General features: G+C 41.8%; 1 protein-coding gene across 3 annotated transcripts in view; it reads right to left on the bottom strand.

Annotated features, from left to right (window-relative positions):
• STPG2 (sperm tail PG-rich repeat containing 2) overlaps nucleotides 1-4318 on the bottom strand; it is a 538570-nt gene extending 534252 nt beyond the window's left edge. For all 3 annotated transcript variants that reach the window (XR_004540512.1, XM_033957447.1, XM_033957456.1), the window contains exon 1: nucleotides 3926-4318. Coding sequence is in view for 2 of the 3 variants with exons in the window: in XM_033957447.1 (XP_033813338.1) it covers nucleotides 3926-4115 (190 nt within the window). In the remaining variant the exon portion in view is untranslated. The remainder of the gene's footprint in view (nucleotides 1-3925) is intronic.
• Nucleotides 4319-12207: the final 7889 nt, after the last annotated feature.

The raw sequence follows: 12207 nt of genomic DNA, 5'->3' as shown, positions 1-12207 counted from the left end.
TGTCCATTTGTCAATCTTAACCTTTGTCCTTAATGGGTAGGGTTTCTCTTTATGATACTTTTAACATCTTGGTTATACCTATTTCAAATGCTGCCTCTAACGATTTCTACACAAATGTATAGTCCGTGCAATAAATACATTTTTATGGAATGGTAAAAAGCCTAGATTGTCTTATACATAACATAACATAACTTTATTCTTCTATACCTCCAACAATCAAATGACTTCTAGGAGGTTTATACAGAAGAGAAACTGGACAATCAGCGAAGTACAAAGTATTGAGAATAAAAGTACAACATGTTATCTAAAGTATAAAATTATTGTTAAAATTAAAACTTCAGTTAAGAAATGAAATTATCAAATAGTACAGTCTTAATCCCTTTTCGAAATGCGCTGTAGGATTGCATGGTTCCGCTAATATATTTGCCCAGCCAGGACTGTTGTTTGCTTGCTTGGAATGCTAGCATCCTATCCAAAAAAGACCTATAACTACAGCCAATGATCCTAGGATAGGTAAATAAATTGCAATTCCTGGTTATCCTGGTAGGGTTGAATAGCACAAAATGAGATAAAAGGTAGGTAGGGGCCAGTCCCCAAACCAACTTAAAACAAATACAAGAAAATTTAAATATTACTCGTGCTTCTACTGGCAACCAGTGCAGCATTCGATAATAAGGACTGACATGGTCATTTTTCCTCAGCCCAAATATCAGACAAACAGCCGTGTTCTGCACTATTCTCAACTTTCTCAATATTTTCTTTGGTACTCCCAAATAAACAATGTTGCAATAGTCCAATATAGATAACACTAGTGCTTGCACCAATAGGCTACAGAATGGAGGATCAAAATCATTTTTGATGGTCTTTAATTTCCATAGTGCAAAAAAGCACTTCTTTATCACGAAATTTGTATGTTCTACCATTGTTTAATGGGAGTCTAAAATGACTCCTAGAATTTTGATCGATTTTGAAATTGGGTAATCATGACCATTTAAATGAAGCGATTGTGCAGTTATTTTATCATTTGGACTTGCTAGAAAAAGTTTTGTCTTTTCTGTATTTAATTTCAATTTAAAATTGATTGTCCATTGTTCTATTTCAGTCATAATTTGAGAAATTTGTTCTAAAATTTCATTAGTTATGTTGTTTAAAGGAATTAAGATATCATCTGGGTATATATAAAAATGTAAGTTCAATTTCTGTAGTAGATGTCCCAAGGGTGAAATGTAGATGTTGAACAACGTGGGAGACAACTGGGAACCCTGAGGTACCCCAGATGGATTACTCAAAGTGCAAGAATATTTTCCATCACAGACCACTCGGTATGTTCTTTTCGTCAGGATACTCTGAAACCAGTTCCAGACTCTTCCCGAGAGTCCCATTGCATCCAGGCAATGTAGCATTATTTCATGGTCAACCAAATCAAAAGCGCTACTAAAATCCAATTGTAAAATTAAGGCACTAGTGCCTGTACTAAAAACACCATATAAATGATTTAAAATTGAAGCTAAAACTGTCTCTGTGCTAAAACCTTTTCTAAATCCTGATTGATGTTCATTGAGAATGTTAAATTTATCTAATAGTTCATTAATTCTAAGTTAACCAATCCCTCCAGGAGTTTGGTAAACAGTGGGATGCTCGCTATAGGCCTGTAGTTGGATTTCAGGGCAATTGATGCTTTTTGATTTTTGGGGATAGGTGTAATCAAAATATGTCCCATTTCCTCATAAATTGTCCCCATTTGTAGTGCAATAGTTAATCAATTATATAAATCCTTTTTAAATTCAGGTATTGCATCTTTCATGAGTTTTGATGGACATTCGTCCAATAGACAATTTGATTTGGTATATTTGTTAAACAGAGTTAAGATTTGATGCCAATTAGGAAGTTCAAAATGGTCCCAGAACATATCAACATCGGGCTCCTTTTTCTGAAATCCAGATTGAAATTCAAAATCAGCTACGGTCTGGGGTATAGTTGCTCTCAATGCAATAATTTTATCATTAAAGAATTCGGCAAGAATTTCAGAAGATGGAGTGAGTTCATTTTCCTTTTTCAGAACCCTAGTCGTGTCTGTTAACCTATTTACCAGCTTGAACAATTCTTTACTGTTTATTTTATCTGTTCCTATTTTCTGTGCGTAATATTTTGAACGCGTTGCCTTGGGACAAGGGAGGCCTGGGTCTTTTGAATATTCACATTAGTTTGGGCGTGTCAACTTCACCATATAAATGACTGGCATAGAGCTATTTTTCATTTTTCTTTTACTCCGGTGGAAATGCAATTACTGTCTCCTCTCCACTTCAGTGTTGCATGCTCCCTTGTATCCCTTGCACTCTGCTTTGCAAATTTAGGTGTACTTTCCTATTCGGCAGGCCTGGCACTGATTCTGTGCCTTGTTAAAGTTGAGGGCTGATGCCTCCCTTTTGTTGTCTATTATACGCAATCCTGCTTTTGTGCCGGGTATGATGTCAGCTGTTTTTCAATGTTGGGCTACTAAGTTTTGGCTTGGGTCTCTTTGGTTACTGGCAGCTATGCCACTATGTGCGTTTAAATTTGGAGGTGTTGGAGACTCTTAAAAAGGATCTGTACTTAGATGCTCAACAGACTATCCCCCTGTGGCATCATCACAAATTTATACAGGAAAGTTTACCAGAGTATGACCATTTGCAATTTTATTACCAGTGGTCACAGGATTTGGGGGTGGTTATCTCAGCTGAAAATGTATGTCAGCATTTACAAACCATGGGAGGGGCCTTAGGCACCTGGGCCAATCAGAGACTTAGGCCCTTCCCTGACACATCCCAGGATGCACCAGGAAGGGGAAGGCCTGCCATTTTGAAGAGGTGGGCCTGCCAACCAGAGGGAGAAGACATCTCTCCAGCAAGACTTTGTGTTAAAGGTACAGGAACGGGGGTTGTCGGGGGGGGAGGGGACAGGGGACCCTGGCAGCGGAAGGGAGTAGGCATCCCTCCTGCCAGGTATGTTGGGAGGTTGTCAGGAGGTCGGGGGTGTCAGGGGACCCCAGCAGAAGCAGGAAGTGGAAATCCATCCTACCGATCAGTGCTCAACAAGGTTAGAGAATCACCTGGCGATGATAGAGAATTGCCCAGAGTGCTTCTTAATGAGCACATTTTACTACTATTTTAATATTAATGACCTTGTATTACATTTGCATGGCAGAGTCAGAGACTGCTAGGAAGCTCAGAAAAGACCACGGTGAGCCATTCTGAAATACTGCCCCGCTAAACCAGCTGGAGCCGGTTTAACAACCACCATTAAAGGCACGGTATGTTTTGAGTATCTTCTTCTCATTGTTTGCATTATAGATTCATGGATTCCCTTTACAGTTTTCTTCTGCAGGAATAGGAACTTCATGACGGCTTGGAGCTCCACACTTGGTTCAATCAATGATCTGAAATAATGTCAAAACATAACATGATTCTGCAAAACTGACATTTTGCAAAATAAAATAACACTCTTTTCAGTTACAGAGACAACATAACACTCAGAATTTAGGAAGTTGGCTGGGCTGAGAACTTTTCAGCACCCCCTGGTATCAGTAACTTTATCATTTATCTACAGTATTTCTGATTTGTTCTACTATACTGTATTCTTTGACAACTAACTACATTTTGCTAGTTTTTAGCTTATTTTTCCAAACTGACCACAAGTATATAAGCCTTTATGTCACCGGGAACAAATAAAATTCACTAGCATCCACCCCTGCCAAAGAAAATGCACAAATTGATTACACGTATACCCTGCAGAAAAATCTACTACTAATTTCTAAGAGAAGGAAGTAGCAGAAACACTACAGATGGTATTCAAAGTGCAGCAAAACAGAACAATTCATAGTACCTCGATGCACTTAAAAACTGCAAGTTCCGGTGAGCTATTCTCCTCAATCTATCTTGCAAGTTACCTGGTTTGCGTCTGACAGTTTCTGCCCACACATCGTAGGACCCGGGTCCAATATTTGCCTCCGTGCAACCCAGAGGAACAGAGAAAGGCCGAGGAGCCCGGTCATACATCCCGAAGACAGGATTGGTACCCGAGAGAAAAAAGCAGCAGAAGAGAGACAGCAGAACTACACTGTCATCGGAAAGGAGCATGCCATAAGGGCCCTAGTTTTGTTCCTCTCCCCGGAGTAGCCCAAAAAGCTGACAGGGAGCTACGATACCGCGCGCCAAGATTGTGCGATTGACTTTATCAAGCTAGTTTGAGGAAACAGACGCGTTGCCAAGGACGCGATTTTCCCACGCCCCCTTTTCTTGTTACCGGGGCTCCGCCCCTTTCTCCCGCGAAAACCTGAAAAAAAAGAAACGAATCGAGAAAGGACGTCACCACAGAGTGCAACTTCGGGTCTGGGTAAAAAACCAGGATTTGCAGGATCTCCAGGATCCTCATTGAGGGTTCTACTTCACTGCAGGAAGGGAAAGGTGCCCTTCTTCCAAGGGGAAAGAAGCGTCCCTCTCCCCCCACCGTCATCGGCAAGGTAACAAGGTAAAACCAGGATCTCCAAACATTATTAAAATCCTGGTTTTAAAAAAAAAGGTAGGATTTGCAAGATCCTGGACTACCTTAACAGCAGACCTCCTCTTTTTCTGATTGCCACAGCTGCTATCAGCTTACAGGAAGTCCCCTGCTGACATCTTTCATTCTTCCTGTGTGGGCGGACCAGCAGAGAGGGAGAAGACGTCAGCGCGGGGACTCCCTGCAGAATGCCAGCTAGAGGGCAGTCAAAACAGACTAGCTTATCCATGCAGTGGAAAAAAAGAAACAACAACTCGGCAACACTTTGGATTTAAAACAGGGATCTCAAAGTCCCTCCTTGAGGGCAGCAATCCAGTTGGGTTTTCAAGATTTCCCCAATGAATATGCATTGAAAGCAGTGCATGCACATAGATCTCATACATATTCATTGGGGAAATCCTGAAAACCCGATTGGATTGCTGCCCTCAAGGAGGGATTGAGACCCCTGGTTTAAAAGGTGATTTTTAGTAAGCTGGTCAAACTTATTTAAACTGATTACTAAGCAAGTGAATGTTACTATCTTTTAAACAGTGCAGCAGATGCAGCTGCTCCTCCTTCCTCTGCTGTTTCTAAACCTGCGTTTTGTTCTATTTTGAAAGTATTGCCCCCTCAAGTGGACTGTAATTTAAAATCCCCGGTCTGTTTGTCCAGCTCCTGGCTGGACTAATGTGTTAGACCAGGGGTAGGCAATTCGGTCTTCGAGAGCCATGGCCAGGTCAGGTTTTCAGGATATCCACAATAAATATGCATGAGATAGATTTACATCTCAAGGAGGCAGTGCATGCAAATCCATCTCGTACATATTCATTGTGGATATCCCTGAAAACCTGACATGGCTCCGGCTCTCAAGGACCGGAATTGCCTACCCTTGTGTTAGACCGTTCAAAAGCTATCTTCCGCAAGAACCTGCTTGTGAAGTGGCATAGCAAGGGAGACTGGCGCCAGAGGCGTGGCACCCGGCAGCACCGTGCTCTGTGCCCCCCACAGAGGGAAGGCTTCCGGGTCAGCTGTGAGCCATGTGCAAGAACTGCTGCTCCCCACTTTTCAAAGAGAAGTGTAGTTGGGAGGAGGCAGCTGGCCAGCGGAGGTGAACACCCATGGCAGGGAGGGAGGCACGAAGTTTGAGGCTTCCTATAAAGTCCTGGTGGGTAGATGGAAATAACCCACTGGTCCTGGAATAAAGTGGGATTGTTACAAGAATACAATAGCCAAACTAAAAAAAAAAATCACAAGATCAGTTAATAACACTGTGAATGAGATATTATTCAGAACAAAACAAAGCTGGTTGCCTTCTTGCTAAATAGTTAAAGGGGAAAAGACTTTGTTCAAGAATAGTGGCAATCAAATATCTGAGCAGTAGTGGCTCGTGGCCAGTAGGGGGTGATGTCTATGGGACGGTAATAGAATGGATGTCAGGATATGATGGTGCAGTATTTTTGTGGAATTTTTCTACAAAAGGGCCTGTTTTTCGTATGATTCTGGGTAACTCTAGTTAGATACAAGCATATGTGTTAGTTAAGGCCATGCCCAATAGAAGCGTACGAAAATTTGGTGAATAAAAATCTGAATATGGATGTAGCCAAGGCCAGAAAAACACACTACAAATTAATATTAAGGAAAAGCATAATAATATTCTTTTTATGTACTTTGCTATTAGGCTAGATCATAAAGGAAATCAAAGAGGATGTATATCAAGGATATACATGGACTCCATTTTGTTCTCTGTCTTTCTATATCTTCTCTTTTTGGACTCCATTTTGTGTCAGTGACTTTCTGTCTCTGTCGAGTCTTTGTTCAGGTTTCCCGCTCCTAGCATCATGGTTCTAATTGATACCAGATGTGCCTTAGGCTGGTTAGAAAAAGTATATGAGATTACGTATCCCAAACTGAGATGTGATATAACATGTATGAAATATGAATGATCGAGCTATGAATGAAATTATGAATGTTGGGCCCAAGTATGGATGGATGAAGGAATTTTGTATTAAAAATGAAATGGAAGAATACTAAGGAAAAAATCCTGAACACAACATCCGGAAATGGTTAACTTAGAGTCAGAGACTGCTGTTCCAGTCTCTAACATAGGAAGGCTTCTGTGTGAGGATCAATGAAATTTGAAGCTGTCAGCTAGGGAGAGGGGGAGACAGCCCCTCCTTTCCTCTAAGGCTGACAGGCAGACTGAGAATATTTCAGCACCCTTTTAACAAATATAGATTCTCTTGAATATTGGATATGTAATAAAATGTTAATGTATATTCAGAAATGAATGTAAACAAAACAAATGTAATTTCTGAAACTTTTAAACGTAGAGGAATTTTCTTTGTTTAACTTTTAAGACCACCTCTGTTATTTTATTGGCCTATGGCCAATGATGTCACACTGAGAACATAAGAACATAAGAAATGCCTCCGCTGGGTCAGACCTGAGGTCCATCGCGCCCAGCAGTCCGCTCATGCGGCGGCCCAACAGGTCCAGGACCTGTGCAGTAAATTTCTATCTATACCCCTCTATCCCCTTTTCCAGCAGGAATTTGTCCAATCCTTTCTTAAACCTCAGTACCGTATTCTGCCCTATAACGTCCTCTGGAATTGCATTCTAGGTGTCCACCACACGCTGTGTAAAGAAGAACTTCCTAGCATTTGTTTTGAATTTGTCCCCTTTCAACTTTTCCGAATGCCCTCGTTTTTTTATTTTCTGAAAGTTTGAAGAATCTGTCCCTCTCTACTCTCTCTATGCCCTTCATGATCTTGTAAGTCTCTATCATATCCCCTCTTAATCTTCTCTTTTCCAGGGAAAAGAGTCCCAGTTTATCCAATCTCTCAGCGTATGAAAGGCTTTCCATCCGCTTAATCAGTCGTGTCGCTCTCCTCTGAACTCTCTCGAGTAACGCCATATCCTTCTTAAGGTACAGTGACCAATACTGGACGCAGTACTCAAGATGTGGACGCACCATTGCCCGATACAGCGGCAGGATAACTCATTTCATTCTGGTTGTAATACCCTTCTTGATTATACCTAGCATTCTATTCGCTCTCTTAGCGGCAGCTGCGCACTGTGCCGTCGGCTTCATTGTCATGTCCACCATCACCCCCAAGTCCCTTTCTTGGATACTCTCAGTCAATAACATCCCTCCCATCGTATAATTATACCTCGGGTTTTTGCTTCCCACATGCAATACTTTACACTTCTCAACATTGAATTTCATCTGCCATCTCTCTGCCCATTCCCCTAGTTTATCCAAGTCTCTTTGCAATTCTTCGCAGTATATAATGGGGAACTGCGAAGTATTGAGCTGAGCTCGTTATCAGAAGGCCAGCATTTTGGCAACTATAATGACCTCCCGCTAACGCCACTAGCCTTTTGATGTCCATGATAGAAAAATAGAAACAATAAAATTAAATATTTTGGTGAACCTTGCGTTAGCTTCATTTTTCATGTTTTTGTTATTTTTCACACCTTGAGTGAAAGCTAGCAGCTTAATTGGCAGCTGCAGCTTTATGAGTGCGCTGGTGTCCCATGCCCATGCTCAATATCCTAAATTGATAATACCTTGATATCCAAAGATGAAGAAATCCTTAACATATTTCAGGACTTCTATCAAAAACTATACTCCAGTGAACTTTGTATCAATTACTGAAATTGATAATAAATTAAATATTCCTCAAATAGAGACAAGTTGGAACAATTAGATGTTCCTGTTTCTGCGGAAAAGATTTTAAAAAGCAATTAAATCTTTCCCACTGAATAAGTCTCCCAACCTCATGGTTTTTCCGCTGAATTCTACAAATCATTTAGCAAAGAACTTGCCCCTTTACTAGAGACTCTCTTCACTTGTATGACTGCTACCCAATTAATTAAAAGAAAGTCCAACAGGGATATATACCCATGAAGAAATCAGCACTGGAGAAAAGTGGGACTGGACAACGGTCTTTCCAAATAAGCAGACCAAAAGGATCAAATAAAAACAAAAATTTATTGTGTAGATCCACTAAAGATGTTGACCCTTTAGTGGATCTACACAATAAATTTATGTTTTGACTATGTTGATTACAGTGTGGCCCAACATATAAGATTCCCTATGCCAATAACACACACAGAAATAGGTATTTTCATAAAAATAATATTTATTCACTTCGTATCAATTTAAACTTGAGGTTAAAATTAGAATTAAAATTACAATGCCAATTAATTATGTGCACTACATGTATTTCCATAAACATAATATTTCTGTGTGGGAGAGACTATTACATAGGAGACAAAGTTGTCTATGCATGTGGAGATAAGGTCTCCACTTGAAAAAGGGTATTATAGTAATTTACATACTATTAAAATGACCAGTGACCCATCACTCTAGTCTTCCAATATTCAGCTAGCACGTCACCTTAAATGGCAGGTCTTATTTAAACAAAGACATTCCGTAGGTTCTGAACAAACAAAAAGTTTTACAAAGTATAAAACTTAAATATATATTTCTATTACAGTAATTTCTAAAACATTCTAAATATTCTATATTATAATGTATATATTCTTATCGGTGGCATGAAATGTTGCTGCTCTTTGGGTTTTGGCCGGGTTTTGGTGACCTGGATTGGCTGCCATGAGGGCAGGCTACTGGGCTTGATGGACCATTGATCTGACCAAGTGGGGCTAGTCTTATGTTCTTATGACTAGAAGCTCAGAAATCTTTCCCTCAGCACACATCCCTGCTTGAAGAAGGACGCCATACATGAAGAAGGGCACGGTACTACTCGAAAGGGTCCAGAGAAGAGTGACTAAGATGGTTAAGGGGTTGGAGGAGCTGCCGTACAGCGAAAGATTAGAGAAACTGGGCTTCTTCTCCCTCGAACAGAGGAGATTGAGAGGGGACATGATCGAAACATTCAAGGTACTGAAGGGGATAGACTTAGTAGATAAGGACAGGTTGTTCACCCTCTCCAAGGTAGGGAGAACGAGAGGGCACTCTCTAAAGTTGAAAGGGGATAGATTCCGTACAAACGTAAGGAAGTTCTTCTTCACCCAGAGAGTGGTAGAAAGCTGAAACGCTCTTCCGGAGGCTGTTATAGGGGAAAACACCCTCCAGGGATTCAAAACAAAGTTAGACAAGTTCCTGATGAACAAGAAGGGGCGCTGATAGGGCTACTCTCAGTTAGGGTGCTGGTCTTTGACCAGAGGGCTGCCGCGACTGCTGGGCATGATGAACCACTGGTCTGACCCAGCAACGGCAATTCTTATGTTCTTATAACTCACAAGCTTATTAATTACTTACAAATTGTCACATAGAGAAGCTCACATTTGAACTTTGTTTCTCCTCCAGTTAGAGGATGTAAACTCAAAAGACATAATCAACACCTTTTCTCTCATCAGGCAGCATTATGGGGTAAAGATCTAGAACAATTGCTTACGCCTACTACTTATGGGGAATTTAGGAAACGCCTAAAAACATATCTGTTCCTGAAGTATCTAGGTAGCTGACCCGCACAACTCTTTCTCTACAATAACTGATCCCTAGAGCTGTTAATCACTAGAGCTGTTAATCACTTAACCTCTGTTAAGTTCAATTAATTTATACCATCTTGTACTCTTTGTAAACCTCATAGAACTTCACGGTCCTGCAGTATATAAACTGTTATTATTATTATTAAAAGAACTCCTTAGCATCACTTAAGCTGCCAATTTACCAAAGAAATGCAAATTTTATTTTTTTAGAAAGAAGAGATATATCTTTTAACCAGTACCCAGTCTTAAAGAATGAATCACCCACTTCTCTGCCTCCTGGAAAAACTAAGGCCCTGTTTTACTAAGGTGCATGCACGCTAATCGAATTAGCGCGCGCTAAACACTAATGCGTGCATGTTAGTCTATGCCCCTTCACTATGACATAGTCAAACAAGATCTTGTTCACTTTCCTTTTCATATCCAAAAATATTTCTTTAAATATTTAGGTATATTTTTAAATATTTAGGTATATTTTTTGGCCATACCATTTCTGATACTACTACTAAAAACATGGATTAAGTTCTATCTTCACTAAAAGATTCAGGCCCAGATGCCCAGATGTTTTGACAGATTTAGCAACAATTGCATTTGCCGACCCGATGCACAAAACGGCTCACTGCGTGTTTTTCCCCTCGATCACCCATTTTCTGATCTGAGCATGCAAATTAGCTAAAACCCCATGCAAACTAGCCAATCGATGCATTAACATCGCAAGGCTATGCACAAAAAAAAGGCAAGGGTTTTAGCGATCTGAAAAAACTGACAGATTTGCAAAATATCTAGCTTATGAAAAAAGCCCTCCCCCTCTGCCAATGATGGCCCTTCCCGATGGCCCCTGACAAAGGTGGCACTGGGAATACCACCCCCCATCAAAATTCAGCAGGAGGAATGCCCATTCCCTCCTGTCATGCCACTCTCCACCTGTGGCAGTGAAACAGCAGAAGGGATGCCTACTCCTTCCTGCCACCAAAGCCCCCCCCCCTCTGCGCCAGGCACCCCCCAAACATCTTCCCCTTCCCAAAAAGGAAGGAGGAATACCCACTCCCTCCTGCCACCAGAGGTCCCCAGAAACCCCTTCCCCTGAACCCCCTATACCTTTCATGGAAATTGGGAACAGGAGATGCTCCGTCACTCCTCCTCAGAGGCCCACCTGTCCAAAATGATAGGCCTTCCCATCCCCAGTGCATCATGTGATGCATAGAGAGGGGCCTAAGGCCCTGATTGGCTCAGACACTAAAGGCCTCACTTCTCAGTCAAGCCAATCAAGGCATTAGACTCTTCCCACTTGTATCCCGGGATACAGAGGGAGGCACCTAAGACCCTGATTGGCTCAGAAGCCTAAGGCCCCTCCCTAGGGTACGTGAGAGTTTGGGGGATCTCAGGTGACAGGGGGAGGGAGGGAGGGAGTGGGCATCCTTCCTGCCTTTTGGGGGAGAGGCGAGGGGATTTTTGGGGGTGGGCCTTTGGTGGCAGTGAGTGGGCATCCCTCCTGCCATTTTGTTGCAGCGGTGGGGGAAGGGAGCTCGGCATGGCTCCAAGAATTGCTGCCTGAATTTTTAATTACCAAAATTCTCTGGAGGCATTAATTTCCTGATTTCAAAAATTACCATACTACTTATATCCTTAGCAAAGGTTTTCCACTGGTATCCAGGTACTAATAGGGATTATAGCCCTACTTGGATATCATTAGAAAATGTCCTAAGCATGGATACTCCTTTATTTATATTGTCAAACATGTCTGCTATATCTAAATCTACTATTTCTCATGTTATACCTGCTACAATTGCTGCTTTTACATATGTGAGCAAATGTCTACCTGTCTCTTTAGACCAGGGGTGCCCAAAAGGTCAATTGTGATCGACCGGTCGATCCCAAAGGCAACGCGAGTTGATCGCGGAGCTCATCCTGGGCTCCACGATTGACTCGCGTTGCCTTTGCATTCTCTCTGTTCCCCGACGCCACAACAGGTCAGCAGCAACTACAGAAGTGCCGGGCAAGCCAGCCCCCCATCTCCCCCCCAGATGTCAGAATTGACGTTGGGGGGAAGGCTGCTGGCCTGTTGCAGCATCGGGAAACAAGGAAAACTTGGTGGCAACGTCAGCGGTGGTTTGGGGGCCTGTTTCCAGATGATAGCCCGGGTGGTGGCTTGGGAAGAAAAAAAAGGGGAGTCAGAAA

The sequence above is a fragment of the Geotrypetes seraphini genome, chromosome 1 (assembly GCF_902459505.1).
Source record: "Geotrypetes seraphini chromosome 1, aGeoSer1.1, whole genome shotgun sequence".
Classification (NCBI taxonomy): Eukaryota; Metazoa; Chordata; class Amphibia; order Gymnophiona; family Dermophiidae; genus Geotrypetes; species Geotrypetes seraphini.
Note: the sequence above shows the minus strand (reverse complement) of the source record. Positions and strands in the feature narration are given on the sequence as shown.